Source organism: Lycorma delicatula, chromosome 1 (genome assembly GCF_047948215.1).
Source record: "Lycorma delicatula isolate Av1 chromosome 1, ASM4794821v1, whole genome shotgun sequence".
Taxonomy (NCBI): Eukaryota; Metazoa; Arthropoda; class Insecta; order Hemiptera; family Fulgoridae; genus Lycorma; species Lycorma delicatula.
In genome coordinates, this window is record NC_134455.1 from 285,116,475 (window position 1) to 285,133,540 (window position 17,066).

Below are 17,066 nucleotides of genomic sequence, written 5' to 3' on the forward strand. Positions count from 1 at the left end.
CGCAGATATTACAATCTACCAACAGCCTCACATATCTGATCTATCTCCTTCATGTCATCGATAAAAACAAACGGCAAGGAATTTTTCAATTTTTAGATTGGGGTATATATTTTTCTTCTTTCTGTGTAGTTCTACGTGGAGAATTCAATGTTTCATATACGAACAGAAAAAAGAGAAGTAAAATGAAAGAGACAATAAATGAGTACAGAAAAAACCAGGAAATAGAATTTGGGATTCGTCCTCTGTATGAGCGTTTAACGTGTTTATAAGCAGAGATTTACGGTATATAAGTATGGTTTTTAAGAGCTAAAAGAAATTATTTTAAAATATGTTTTGCATTTCTTCGGTAATAAAATATTAGTCAATGATGCTGAATAACTGAGAAATTGATGAAATTAACTAAGTTATTTTTAAAGATTAAGCATAAGCTTAATCAAATCTTGTAAGTTTTTAAACTAGTTAAAATTTGACATTGACTTCTTTTTATCTTCAATAAATATTAATGATTTAAGAATTGGACGGACATTATCCTGGTTTCTAAAGAATTGATAATGATCCAGACTTTCACAAAGTGCCTCATCTTTCTGGATGCATCGCATTACCATAAAAAATATCGAATTAATTAGAATATATAATTTTAAATATTTTTCAAAACTGCTACAATATGTTTACTTAACTGTAGATTAGACACGTTCACTAAAAAAAAAAAATATAGGCTACTAATAATTTCATCTCTATTTGTTATTAATACACATTACGAACACACACGTAATCAGATACGTGCCCAGAAAAAATCAAGTAAAATTAGAGAGAGATTATATTTACTAAAGCATGGAAATTTATACATACATATGTATATACACCCAAAGGAAACAAAAGTTAATTTAACGTGAATTACGTGAAACAAAGAATTAACTAGTTACTGGGGGTCACTCATTAAATTTTTACTCTAAATAATATGATATGAAACAAAAGTCATTGAACTAAGGTATTCGTTAGTTATCTCACTGATTCTCCTTAAGACTAAATTTGGTGCATCTATTTTTATTAGCACTGGTTTTAACGAAAAAAAGTTGTATTCTCTGAATAACTAAAGGTTATATATATGTTACCCACATATTAAGAGTAAAGGGGGGTTATCATCATAAATTCAACCAAATATACTGAGTTCATAAAGATCGTAAACCTTATTTCTATATTATTAATTTTAACATTATAGAGGTTATGTCATCAAAATAACAATTATGTTAACTAGTATAATCTCTTATTATGCGTTGTTTTATTTAATACTACTGATTTAACGAAATATGACCATATTTACCGCTAAAATTACATCTTTCTAAACCATGTAAAATTACATTTATCTAAACCATCACAATTTACAATGTACAGAAATAAACCAATTAAATCATTAGAGTTGAAAATGTTCTAGCCAACTTTTTTGCATTTAATTATTTTATTATTATTTTTTATTTTTATTTTTTAAATCCGATTGACGATGTCATTAATTATTCTATAGTATTTTATCTAAAATTATACATTACTTAATTTTCTTAAAACACGGACATTTTAAAATCGCACTACTTAAAGCCAATTAGTGAGTGATACACATAGGCCGAATTTCAGATTTCAATGTCTGCTGGTTCGATACAGTTTCAGTTCAATAGCCTTTTTAGACAGTTATTTCCATTAGTATATAAACAAAATAAAAAAAAAAAAAAAAATGAATAATAAATTAAATAGACACTTTACGGAGTTCAGAATATACTAGTGTGTAATGTATCTGATGTATTGTACTGAATTTAATAATAAGCCCCTTCAATTACCATCTATGCAACAAGCATGTTATTATTATATTAAATTATGCTGCTTCAAAGACTTTCTCCATGGTTGAGGGAATTGCCAAAAATAGTTTTCTGTAAATCACCACGATTTTCGTATTTATATTAATATTTTAATTAATTTAAAAAAAATAAGAATAAATCCTATAAAGAATTAATTTAGATAGAAAAATTGTTTTTTGAATTCTAAATAAGTTATAACAAAGGAGAAATTCCTTTGTATATCAGAAGTCTCCCGTAAAACATTACGCGAATCCTCACGACCTGCACATACGATACTGCACTATTTGCTTTTACTGGTAAGCCCAAAGCTTAGAATTTTCTTTTCTTCTGTTATTGCTAAATTATAAACACTGTTAGAGAAGTATTAAATAAATATACAATGTCGAGAATTATTTATATTTTTGTATCACAAGATATGGAGAATCAAGTATAAAAATAAAATAATGCAAAATAAAGGTATTAAACTTCGATATCAATGACCAACCTTAATAAAGTATAATATGCTTAAATATGTAGACCGAACCTAACATAAATTGTGAGTAATAAATATTTGCATAACTTAACTAATTTATAAAGAACAAAGAAAAATATAGCACTTTTCTATTTTCAAAATATAAAATTTACTTTACCAAACTTAGTAATTAAGTACACTGTCAAATAGGTTGGTCAACTGTACAAGGAGTTGGTATGCAGCTACAATTTTTATTCTTTATATTGTTTGTTACTTACTGCTTGTACTGTTTTTAGTGAAGCAATTCGCCGATAGAAATATTTCTCTCCTTTCACAAGAATAATGTTACATCTGACTGCTTAGCAAGAGCTCATCGAGATTTAATAAGAAACTGAAAGAAATTTCATGACAATTGCGTATATTAAGTTTACAGTCACTAAATATGTTACACAGAGATAGATTGTTAATCATTCTTATTTTAAATCTGTACACTAGCGTATTTTTGCTGCGTACATTGAAAAGTGGTTTCACTTTCATGTGTTTCATATTCTTTTTATACCCTACACTCAATTATACATGGTTTTCTTTTTCCTGGATTTACCATGTCATGATTATTCTTCTTCCTTTTCCGTTAGAAGACTGACTTAATCACTTAACGATTCACAATCCACAAATTCTTCTATCATTTTCATATTCTTCCAGTTTTACATTGAAAGTATTATTAATAAGAAGGGAAAACATTGAATAAAATGTAAATAATAACTATAATTGTTTTAATGTACCTTATCTTTTAAAAAAAACACCAGAAACTAATTTTTAAGAAAATAATAATAATTAAAATGCTGTATTGAAGGTTAAAGGGAGGAAGAGTATAATGATACAAATTATTTTTACCAAAAAATACAGCATTTTTAAATTAATTGTTGTTTCACACCAAATTAATATGTAAGCGTAAAAAAATATACAACAATTTTTTTATAAAATGTGTATGTAGGTAAAAGAGATGCATAAAAGGAAAAAATACTACTATCTTAAAAATGTAACAAAAAAGAAGGGAATTAATAAGTGACCGATGTATGAACTTTTACGCCCATAATAAGGCGTAACACAAGAACACAACATTCCTGATTTCTCCTTTCATGAGCAATATCGTAAATAGAAGATAACGCAGATCAACGGGATCGGTATATTTGTGCCATACATACATACTAATTTAACTGTCCTTACTAGGAAAACTTACGAATTTTTAGGTTTTGAAGTTAATCACCATTAATAAACGTGTGGATTTATTTTGGAGTGTGTTTCGAGTTATAGAGAGCAGGTGATCACTTCTAAGGAAGTATGCGTATCATTACAAGTAGCACAATTATTTTTATGCTCGCCAATCAAAAACAACAATGTAGCAAATATTCGAATTAAAAACGTACAAAAGTAAACTGAAAAAATGTAAACCAATTAATGGTCTCTTAAGATTAATGCGAGTAAAATTTAAAACAATTAAATAACTTTCTTGCATGAATAATATTAATATTACATTGCCTCGTTCACACATTAAGTAAAAGAAATGAATAAATTCTCATTCGTTGGATTGACGAATTTGAATGCGAGACTGAACTAGGAATTTTATAATACCTGAAAATTATTGCTCATTACTACAAACGGAAAGTATGTTGTGTAGGAATCATAAAAGAAAGGAAGGAAAATTTTGTTAGCATTTAAATGAATGAAGTACTTACTCTTATTTGGCGTAATCAAACTAAAGTTAACTATATACTTACACAAAAGCTCATTTCCCCGCTAGAATTAAAAAAGTCCCCTTCAGCACGCCGGAAGGCGGAGGTAGATTTCACCAGTGCTAAGTAAGGGATAAAAATTATTTCCACCTTAAAGTTAAGAAAAACTTCAAATTTACTCAATACGACAATCGTTCCATGTGAAAAAAGTTTACACGTTTAACATACGACAAGCTCCATTTTCTTACAATTCCAGCAAAATTTTGGTCATCCCTTGCCCTAAGGGTTGGTCATATCAAAAATTGTTTGAGACAAAATTTTAAGTGATGTTTAGAAGACTAACTATCACTTTAAACCGATTCAATACTGTGCCTATTAGGGAGGTATGATTCTTTTATGTCTTCGAAACTCCATTTTTTGCACCCCCTGGGTCAACAGTTGGTGATATCAAAACGCTTTACTTGGATAAGTTTTAGGCCCTTATTCAAAGAATAGTAGGAAGTTTAAATGAATTCGGTATTTTACTTAATAAGAAAGTTATAGCAATATTTTTTTCTTCGAAAAAGGCCCCATTTCCACCCCGATGCTCCGATTTTGGCCGTTAACGAACTCGACCGAGATTTTGGGTCGAGTTATTTTTACGGAACAATTTGAAAGTGACTGGCACAAAATTACGGCAGTTATCGTGTCCACAAGAAAGTGAAATATATATATATTTATATATAAATTTTTGAGCTGACGGTGGTTTTGGGGTCTAGAGCAGGAAAAACGCAAAGATATTTCGAAATTTTCCAGAAATCGAATCATGGTACCCATTACGATAGGTAGTACAGGTATGCAATTCACCTAAAAGAATATCCATATAAATAGAAAAAGTTAGAATTACAAAAATAAATAATACAATTTTTTTCCGTAAACAAACCATTAGCTCTATCATATGGATACTTTTCCCCTGAGTAATTTTTAAACCCTAGAACTAAAAAAGAATTATTGTGTTTAATAGCACAAATTTTCCGTTTTGAAATGCTTAACAGACTTTTATGAAAGAATTGTAAATATTCTTACACATCTTAATTCAAAGTGATTTTAAAACTCTTTGTTTTGTTACACAAAAAAATAATAAATATAAAAAAATGTTTCTTTATGCAACAACATGGTATTTCTCAGTTCGAAGAAAGACATGAATAGTGAAAGGCATAAAGCAATCGCACCGAAGTCGCCAAATCGTAAAGAATTGTAATAATAATAATATTATTATTATTATATATTACTACATAGTATAAAATATTGTATTTTAATTAATATTATAGATTAAATAAAAATAGTTTTGTATGTAATTCTTCAAATAAAGTTTTTGTACCTTAGAGAAAATCTTATCATGATTATAATACAACTCAATAAATAAATAAAAAGAATAACAAAATATTATTAAAGCGTATTCATTTTTGGGGATCTGTTACTTCTTTGCTATTTGACGCTTTCAATGATCTGTTATTTCTTGTAATCATTATTTGTCCCAGTTGATAGTAACATAGGATTATCAACATGTTTAAATAAAACAGCTAAATTTAGACTCAAGAAAACTTGTCGTACACAAACCGGATTTATTTACAAAAGTGGGTGTAATAATTTTGAAATATTAATATTAAAAAAAAAGAGTTAACCATTAGAAATAAGTCTTATAAGATCCCAAATTGCGCAAGGGATCATACACGTGTAATTGCTAAATAATAGTAATCAGAAATTGGATCATGTTTATTTATCAAAAGCACAAAGATCGATTCAAGGTAAATAATAACACAAATAAAATAAGCTTTATTTTAATAACCGATTATAACTCACTGTGAAGAAGTTATAAGTAAACACGCTTTTATTGGTGTGTTTGTGCGCAGACTTTTATGCATACGCGTATGTATATTGATATGCGCGCGCAGTTGTAGATTAGTATTACCATTAAAATAGTTTTGAAAATATTAATTTTTTGACATTAAAATAAAGAAAAATGAAATATAATTTCATTTCAGTGTTTTACGTACTTCGTACCTTTACTGAAAGCAACGCAAGCCAACAAATGGTTGATGTGATGATTCAGACAATGAAAGTCGAGAGAATTCAGAGAATTGTAATTTTAAATTATGCAAATTTATAAATATAAGTGCTCCGACAAACTTTTTGTTGTTTATATGACTCGCATAGCGAACAGAGAATTGGAACACCAAACTTTAAAGCTAGTATTGGCTGTTTGCATCAACAACCAGAATTACTGTGTTCTAAAGGATAACAATTGAAGAAAAACTACAGTAAACAAAAAAAATGTAGAAAAATCTTAGATCTTTTTGTACGCTAATGGCTAGCGACAGATTACACTTATTCATTATTCTTTTAAACTGTTATCTAATAATTATACGTATAATAATTGGCAATTTCTTTTTTTATTTACTATTGTCGGGTTGCTAAAATGAACCTTAAAATGAAGGTTCATCTAATGAACCTTCATTAAAGTGAAGCTTAATCAAATGTTTGTTAATAACTGATTTATTTTTTTTTTGTATTATTATTTTTTAGTAGTTTCATTGACGGGAATGACATGTGATAAAAATGGATGAGATAATACTGAAACAACACGAATACTGTACACTACACAGAACATAACATTGCACAAAATGAGATAAAAATAAGACAAAATAAAAATGAGAAAATATTTTGTTAGGACGGAGTACATGAAGTACATGATTAAAAGGTAAATAAGAAATTACGACTAACAGATTAGATTTGTTTTTTTTATATTACTGAACTAAACTAAAATTATCCTATACTAGTTTTAATTATCACATAAAAACATAATTCTTTCTATTCGTAATTCTGATTTTATACATATATATATATATATATATATATATATATACAGACACAGGTTTTTTTTGGAGGGAATAATCACTGAAATCCCCGTATCTTAATTGATTATGTCTATTGTCTAGGTTTATCCTAATATTAACAGATAATCTTATTTTAATCCATTAGCTCTTAAATTTTTCAGAAAAACGCGTATATTGCCTTTTTCAATCGGTATGATAAACAGATTTGTCGTGTAGTTGATATTGTTTATAATTGAAGGTTAGTTTTGCATTTAGAGACCATCAATTTTTGAATACCATCCTTAAAAATTACCTTCTGAAGAATTTAGTTCAGCAATCAAAGTTATTCATATCACATCACGGATCTATTTAGTTATAAAAAGCGATTAGATTAATGCTATCAAAACTGTTTTCATGAATTTTCCTTCAGTAAATTAATTCCCCTAAAGCTGATATTTTTACATTTTAATTGCTTCCAAATCTTTAAATATATGAATCATCTGGTTATTCGTTTTACAAATTTTGTGAAGCATAGTCATTGTTGTAATTATTTTTCTTAAATTTTCTGCATTATTACGAATTTTAAAACATTCAGCTATTTCAAAAAAAAAAAATTAATTTGCTCATATCAGGAAAAGGTTATTTTACTATCTTTGTAATACATCAGATTAACATCATAATCATCAAATTTAATGTAAAGTTCTAATTGAAGATTATATTAAAATTTCTTTTCTGATAACATATATCTATTTTTAATTCTCTTTTTCTTTATTTATTATTTTCTCTTTTAAGCATAAATAAGCATTGTAATCTAAGACGTCAGCAGAAAAAATGGAACATAATAAGCGTATGAAATATATACACATTAACTTCAATGAAATAACGAAATTTGTTTAAGTGAGATGTTTTATTTTTTTCTGGAAAAAAAATAGTTCTAAGAACTGAAAATTAAATCACAAAATTTCAGTAGATAAGAAATTTACGTCGAGTCACAGAATGAAAGTGATAAATTAATGAGGAATAGTGAAGGCATTAAAACAATAGAAATCATTAAAACACTAAATGAATAACTCGTAAATAATAAACATATTTTGCAGGGAGTAAAATATGCATATAACTGTGTGAAGATTTGTTCGAGTAAATAATTGAAGAAGTCGGAAGTAGGCAGAATGACAGAAATGGTGGAGAGGTATCATTTATGTGTTTCATCCGGAGTTTTCATACGTTAAAAATATTGCATATCGTATTTCTTCTACTCACTAGCTTTAAGCTTATACGTGATGAATTAAATCATATAATATATATATATATATATATATATATAGGGAAACAGATTACCAAACATAAATAACTGGACAATTACCTTCAAAATATTTTATATGCTTAACAGTATTTAAAATCAATGGAGATTTGATTCAAAAGTAATAAATCAGTTGCTACATATTTTAAACTTGTTTAAATGTATTGAATAAAATGGGAAGTTTTCAGTTAGAATAAAAGTAAAAACAGAGAACCACTTTAAAATTCATAGAATCACGCTTGAGTTATTTCTTGTAGGAATACGAAATGGAAAACAAGTGTCAAAGTTTAGCAAATGCAATTTCCGTTTTCTAGGAAGATGAGCTACACCAACAGCTGGAGGAGTTTTTTCACCTGCTCATGATCTCCCTATGTAAAAACCTCATAAATTACAAAACTTAAAAATATTTAGGTAATTCTTATTAAAAAAAATGATTATATGAATGATTTACGAAATAAAAATATGACGGGAGATGTGTTACGAAAAGTTTACTTGTTAAGCAATTTTTAACACATATTCAAATGTGATTTCACACACTTGTTCGCGCACGAATATAAATGTCAGCGTATTTTCTTCTCTTTCTCTCTCTCTCTCTCTCTCTCTCTCTATATATATATATATATATATATATATATATATATATATATATATATATTAATTTAAATAACTTAAATGCAATTTATTCCTCTTACTTATTCCTCTTGATTGTATAGAATTAAATAAAATCAAAAGACATATTTTACTTAAAAATATTACCTTTATTAATTTCTTGGGTATTATACATGTTTATATATGTTTTTGAAGCACTTCATTCTTATTAAAATCAAATTTGCTTAATGATGTAGTTATACTTCACTAGGTAGTGAAATGTTTATGATAAAATATTTGTAAAACCATCAATATGCAGTACGTGAATATTGCAGTAATTTACCAACAGTTTCTATTATTTAATATCATTGCTCTCCAGTACTAAGTAAATTAGAAAAAAAATTGTTAAATGATCAAAATTTAAAAGTTATGTTTTATTTTACAGGCTGAAGAACCGGAATCATCATAATACAACATATATATTAATATATAGTAAATAAAAAAACTGCAGAATTAAAATATTTGATTCAATTAACTAACTGTATTACCAAGCATCATAGGCCATTTTACAATCATGTACAGCTATAAAACAGTAGGTAATTCGAAGTGGACGTCAATGAGTTAAAAGTGTAATAAAATGCGACAATTTAATAATATACAAAAATAATATAATATAATTATTATTAAGACTAGTAATTTTAGTAATTCTAAAGGTAAATCTTTCTTATGCAACTAAACAACTTATTAGATATGAATAAATTGTAAATAACTATTAAATTAAAATTAAAAAAAAAGAAAATTTTCAACATACGTACTTGCATCTGTAGTGAATATTAATTAAAATGAAAAACGTCATGCAAGAAGTTATGCTTTTCATTTTCAATATAGAACTAAAACACAATTCTCCTGTTAAAAAAAGAGCTACTAAATAAATATTTCAAAATACAAAACATATACTACATTTGAACGGAGAAAACCAATCAGTTCAGTGAATTATATGTACATTCACGTGATCTATAGTAGAAAAAAATTGAGAGAGTATCATGTTGTCAGTTACTATGATAGGAATGACTGACAGCAAGTTATCAAACCAAAACACAATATTTAATCAAACCTATTTTATTATTATTTCTTTTATTTCAGATGTAAATTTAGTGCACAGTATAAAGCTATTACAAACTACAAACAAATCTGAGAGTTTACGTCACGTTTACTAAGTAAATAAACAAGAAAAAGAGAATGACAATAGCGCACGCGTTACACACATACACATATAAATAATGTATATATATAATGACATATAGATTGTAATCTAAATGAATCATAATATTATAAATTTTATAAACCGAATTATATTTTATAACGCAATTATAACAAATAAAAAAACAATATCAATCGGAAGAACATTACTCATTCTTTATTACTTAAAACGTTGCACTGTTTTTGGTGAACAATGTGAAACCTACAATGAATATTATCTATTCACGTTGATTTTCTTTTGGATACCCTATTTTGAAATAATTTTATTCTTTAACGAAAAAATAAATTATTTTTTCTATTTAACGTAGCTTTTGAATCCTTGCCAGACTAATAACATGAAATTACGTAGTAAATTGGCTTTTGTGTCATTTTTATGCAAAACATTAAGCAGAAAACTGACCGATAACTGGAAATTCTGTAACGATAAATCTATAGGTAAAAGATTACATTTAATGCCATAGATCCACCTTCTAATGAGTATAATACCAAATGATTAAATTATGAACCTTACAAAAAAACTCGTAAAATTCAAAAACTCTCTTCTTATTTTAATCAAACTCAGCATAAGTGAGCACTATAAGTAAAAGCCTGCCCCTTTTTGTAGAGGGGATTTTTGTAAGGGGATTGTTTTCTATAGACCAAAATAAGCTTTGTTTGAGTTCTTTGTTTTGGAAAATAATTTAATTCGGTAAAAATAACCAATTTGAATCCTTTTGAAACAAATTACATTAATCTGTAAATTTATAAATTAATTTTAATCATTAAAACTAATTAATTAATAATAAGATGAGTATTAAGAAAATATTGAAGAGATTTCTCATAGTATAAATTAATAAAATTTCTAACAGAAGGCGAGGCAACAAACATTAAATACAAAATTCTCGTATGCTGAGAATTAGGATTTAAAACCTCGCCAAAAATAAAATCATTTTGAATTAACTTGACTTATAACATTTTTCCTCCTTGTCTTCAAATTCGCGTGTAAAATGATAAAATTCTAGAACATATGCGTGTAGAAAAAGCTTGTGAAAGGAAGGAAAGATGACAATGAAAGCAGGCAATGATGTCTATGAATTATCTTGGCATTTACACAGAGATTAAAATTTACGTAATTCTTCTCCGCAGTGCTTATAATATGCATTACTATAGTGGTTCTCCGAGTACTTATTATGCTGAATTAAGCTGAGTTTGATTAAAATATTATTACAGGAAGTTGTTGAATATTACGAACATTTTTTAAGGTTCAGGATTATTTAAATTAAAGCTTATGCAAAGAATGCTGAAATGTTACATTTTGTCTACGTTGATGTACAGGTTTGGGGTCTGGACAGGGAAAGCTGTGACTATTAAGCGAGTGGAAGCTTTTGAAACGTACTTTCATAGAAAAATGTTTTGCATCCCACGGACGGAACCGAGGTCTAATGAAGAAGAAGTTTTCAGTAAAGCCGTGGTTGGAGGATAGTTCCTGACAACTATAAAGTGCAGGAAGCTGCCTTATGTGGAGCCCGTTATAAGGGGGAACCAGTGTCAACTTTTTAAATTCGATTTTCACGGGATGATTGAGTGGCGTAGACTAATTGGAAGGAGATAAACCTCCTAGTTCAACAACATTAAGGACTGGACCGGTATCCAAGGCGCAGAAGCACTTTTTTATAGTATTCAAAACAATGAAGAAATATGCCAGACTGATAATCAAAATAAGGGGGATCTGATATGACACTTACTACTGCTACTACTGCTGATATTTATATATTCCATGGTGAAATTTCATTAAATGCACAATTATATTGACTACTAATGTAGATTTGTAAACCATACTAGCAGCCCCTCATTTGAATATCCAAAATGTTCAATACGACAATTTACTTTTTGAACGGCTTAAAAAAGTTGGAGAAACACTTGGAAAAGCGTATAGAGTTAAAAGGAAATTATGTTGAAAAATAAAAAAAAAATTGCATAAAATAATTTGTTTTTTTATCTTTTCTAAGGATTTATTGAACGACCCTCGTATTATTATAATACAGTAATTTCTGGGTGTAAAGCTAGTTCGCCTCCACCTTGTGCACCTTGGGTAATACTAAATGAGCTAGTAGATACTGACGGTCAGACATACCAAGAATGTATGTTCTCCTGACCATGCAGACACAAACCTACAGTATTACGAACTGTAGACCATGTCGCTAGATATTCCCAAGTCCTTTTCAGGAATTGCCGACAAGGGGGTTGTCTTCCGTATATAGAGTCCCCTGTTATTTATACATCAATATGTATACAATATGATGTAATCAAGTGTACACAATAAAAGATGTATACAATATGTACGCACGTGAAAATACATGCATGCTTACACACATCCACTCATATAGAATTGTGTCCTAGTCTTTTTTTGTAATTTTTTGATTCGTGGGACCTCAAAACGTCGTAAAATATAAAAAAAATCCGGGTAGTCAGAATTTTTACACATTACAAATTTTTTTTATTATCCTACTCTGTATTAAAAAGGAAAATAAAAAATAAAAATTATTCAAATTAAATCGGATGCAATATTTTTAAGTGATTAAATCACCTAATAACTTTTAAAGGTTGCTCAAATTAGTATAACTGTTCAAAATATTTCTCAAAAATCCTGTTTTTAATTTAATAACCTTTAAAAGCTTATAAAAAGAAATTGTTTTAATTAAAGTTACTGAGAAAACTATAAGTAATTTTCTTTACACTAATGATTATAAAAACTAAAAAAAATCCATAATCATAGAGATATCAACGGTTAAAATGAACTTTATTTATTTGAGAAAACCAAAAATAACTTATTATTTTACTGAGATCACTCAGAAGAGTTGCAAGCAAGATTCAAAATTAGTTGGAAAAGTCGGATCCATATAGTTCTTTGAGATCATTAACGTAATACTACTTGAGATAAAATAAAAAATACATCAAACGGAATTTATCCTAAAAAGAACCTAAGAGGATCTGTCAAACGGTTATAAATCACAACTTTAAGGTAAAGTTTATACAATGGTTACGTTTGTTCATGTAAGATGGAAAATAGATTTCTAAAATTTTATATCTCTGTTAACAAGTATCTCAACTATATATTTTCTAATCATTAACAGAACAGGTTGCCCAATGTTCTGATTCAAGTGTTTGGAAACCGATTTCAGATTAAAAAAAGTTCATACCCGTAAACTTCATCATTATAAACAAGTACAAAACTCTGTAGCAATTTGTTCAACTAACGCTAACCGATCTCTTTAAAGCCAGCTAACCTTTACATTCACAGTTAAACTTATAAGAATCTTAATTTTTTCTATAGTTGATTAACAATTGTCAAAATAAAAAAAATATAAATATACACAAATCCTTAAATAACTTACATATTCCTGCAGTAAAACATGGCAGAACTGCGACAATTGCAGCTACAAAATTTGATCGTGGCTTCATTATCACCTGAAATTAAAAAAAAAATTAATTAACAGAATACCCAAAACTTCATATTTTGCAATCTATTATTTATAAATTTTTAGCGAGTTGGCCACGGCTATTTACAATTTATTCACAATAAACACCGTATTTAATTATTCCAGAAAAATTGTTTTATCCAGAAAAATTATTTATTCCCGACTTTTTATCTAATCTTCTGACGCATATGGAAGAAATTCCTCCCCCGTTTTAATTTCTTGCTGGTTTTCCTTTTCATTTTCATTTTGTAAATACCCATTCCAACTTCTGTAGAACTATCACACCGCATACTCTTGAGTGTAATTCACTGAAAAATATTTTTTATAAATTATTTAAAACCATTTTATTTAGTCATCACATGAAACCGCTTCGTTCCCTGGACATCACCCAGCATTAACGTAGAACACTCTCTTTACTCCATGAAATCTATTTCATTTAACTAATCGTTTAGTAACTCAACTAGTAACTTAAAAAATATAAGAAACTTAAATAAATTAAAATTTGTAAAAATATAGAGAGAACAAATGTTTTGGAACACTTTTGAACTAAAAGTGTTAAAAAGTACAGTTCAAAACTATAGTTTAATAATAATAATAATAATAATAATAATAAAAGTGAAGAAGTACACGGAAAAACTAGTGAAGTATAGGGATCTTGCAGAACAAGTCAGGGAGATTTGGGACCAGGAGAGCGTAATGGTGGTCCCGGTGGTTTTGGGCGCGATGGGAGAGATTCCATGTTTTCTGCATAGTTCATTAAGATCCGTTGGAGCACCAGCAAATCTGTTCCGACCAATGCAGAGGGCTGTGTTGCTGGATACATGCCGCTTGGTCCGCCGGTACATCACAAGCTCGAGCGATAAGATAACGCCTGTTCTTGAAGGGCCACCTGATCGTCATCCGATGGAGCTGCAGAAGGGGGACAATGGCCGTTAACATCTGGCAGTTCATAAATTTTTATGTCTGGTATTTTATCTTTCATTCATATATTTCACCCATAGTATTCAATAGTTCATGTTACCATATACAATGCATGTCAGAACAATAGTTATAGCTCCTGCGCCTTGCCTTTGGGCCGGCCAGGATGCTTTTTACTGGGCTTGCCCAAGAGAATAATAATAATAATGCCCTGAGGTAGGTAATCCCCACGACCGGAACACAACATCTACGTTCCACGTCCAAGGCGGTAACAGCTGTACTTATGTACAATAGATATAGCTGGCTAACGGGGCTCCGAGTGAATTCCTCAAGTATGCTATTCTTTTGACCTGTTTCCACCTTCAGGTCCACACATGGTTTGGATTTTTCGGCTACCTGCAGGATATGGAATAATAAACGATTTTGGAAATGGACTAATACCATTTTTAGAGCTGGCAATGTGGCGGCCAGGGTCAATGTTACTGCAGGTGTAACGGAGACCCTTCCGTTGTCCACATACCCCCTGCGATGGCAAGCATGTAGCAATGGTGCCCATGTATGTCGGTGCATGGGAGCTGTGAAAGCTTCGGGGAGTAGGAGCCTAGAGTCAGTGCAGAGATTGCGCATCCGCTCTCTGCCAGGACATATGCCGGTTCCACCGGAGTACCGGATCGGACCTCCAAGGTTAGTATCCCTGGAGTGGGGGTGTACCCCGGCGGCTAGCCTTTCTACAGAAGGGATAAACGTTCATGAATATTGAACAACAAACGTGGCAGAGGGTGCACGTAAACACCCTCTTCTAGAACCTCCGATTCGCCACAAGCAAAGAGGAAAAAGAGTAAGGAGTCAGACAAAATTAAGAGAGATGCTGACAAAATCAGCAAGGAATTGAGAAAGTCTTTGTTTGGAAACATTGCTCCCAAACCAAGATTTTAAATTATTACCAAGGAGAACGGCAACTTTCAAAAGTTAGTAAATTCTTGATCGCAAGAGAGATAACCTATTGTTCTGATGGTCCTGTTAAGAAAATTCGTAAAACCTTTAACGGATTACACGTTGAAACTATCAACGATATTCTTCGTCAAAAAGTCCAGCCATTGAAGAAGATTGGTGAATTTGCGGTATCAGTGCAACCGCATAGCACCCTTAATACATCCAGAGGAGTTGTTGTTTGCCGTGATCTTCTAAACTGTACAGAAGAGGAAATAGTACAGGATATGTCGAGTCAAGGAGTGTCGCAGACTAACAATGAGAAGAAATGGCGAAGTTCTTCCTTCGGCCTCTCATGTATTATCATTTAACAGGCCTACCCTTCCTGAAATGGTGCGTGCTGGTATACATCGGCTTGATGTACGTGCGTTTTTTCCGCAGCCTATGCGATGTTTCAAGTGTCAACGTTTCGGGCACACTGCAGCTAGATGTGAAGCGCAGGAAATCTGCATATGTGGAATGAAAATACATGAGGGTGAACCATGCAAAGACCCTCCAATCTGTATTAATTGTAAAGGGCACCATAACTGCCGATCCAGGAATTGCCCAGTTTATAAATGTGAAACGGCCATTCAGGAAGTTAAAACGCTTCAGAAGGTTAGCTATCCTGAAGCGAAGAAAATTGTTATTCAACGAACACCTCGACAATCGACCACTTATGCTGAAGCAGCTGCTGCCCCTTCTTCATCCAAAATTAACGTGGAGCAGTTTCTTAATACAATGGCACCAAGCCTTGCAACAATGATAGAAAAAATCTTTGATGCTAAGATAGAGTCGGCTCATCGCACAGAACCATCTAAACATGAGAAGGCTCAATCCCGCATTGACATCGTTGATAAAAGAAACGTACCAGCGCAGCATAAAAAACTAGCTAAACCTGCGATCATAACACCATCACTTGAAGTAGTAAATAAAAATCTTGATTTGTCTAGAAAAGAGGAAAAGATCACTCCGTCGTGTAGTTACAAAACTAAGGAAATAGTCACTAGAAAATCCGAGTCTACCGAAATGGAGGTGCAAGTCGTTATTGAGAAAGCACCAGAGGAAGACGATGTACAAACTGTAACAATGGGGCCTCCAAAAGCTCAAAGAACAGCTTCAGGGAAAGCATCTATTTCAGCTGGACCCAGCACTGCTGTAGAGATAGAATCCAGCTCATCAGCCGCGGAAAGTACATCGCTTGCTAGTCTAGATTTAACAGCAACGATGTTATAACAGCACCAATGAAGCTTTCATCACCTGATGTAAGCCGGCGAACGTTATTGGCATCAGACAGAGAAGACGATGCCATGTCCGAGGCCTCAGACACACTGTCATCGGAAGTTGAGGCCGTTCGCAGAATGGAAAAACGGTGCAAGAAAAGATGGCCGAAAGGAAAGCCTAGGAAGTAATTTGTTGGATCAGAAGTTATAGGAAAATGTAAAATTTTGATCATTTTTTTTTGACATATGAAAATGTGAAATATTGAACCCTTTTTTATTTTTTTTTGAAGTGGGATTGGGCTAATGACCAAAGTAGTCAATGCCCCTAAAAACCTCAAAAAAAAAAAAAATAATAATAATAGTAATTGGTAGATTTTAGAGCGAGGTTGGACTGTATGTTCTTAGGTGATGAATGAACACAACGCCTTGTTGCTTGTTGAATAATGGTTTAATGAATTGTCGTGTTG

The 17,066-nt window shown here is 30.4% G+C and overlaps 1 protein-coding gene across 9 annotated transcripts in view; it reads right to left on the reverse strand.

The window, feature by feature from the left end:
• The window catches only part of LOC142332386 (Ig-like and fibronectin type-III domain-containing protein 1), a 676,608-nt gene that overhangs the window by 198,777 nt on the left and 460,765 nt on the right, over positions 1-17,066 (reverse strand). For all 9 annotated transcript variants that reach the window (XM_075378862.1, XM_075378812.1, XM_075378850.1 and 6 more), the window contains one exon: positions 13,406-13,478. In XM_075378862.1, the coding sequence (XP_075234977.1) occupies positions 13,406-13,472 (67 nt within the window). In that variant the 5' untranslated portion in view covers positions 13,473-13,478. The remainder of the gene's footprint in view (positions 1-13,405; positions 13,479-17,066) is intronic.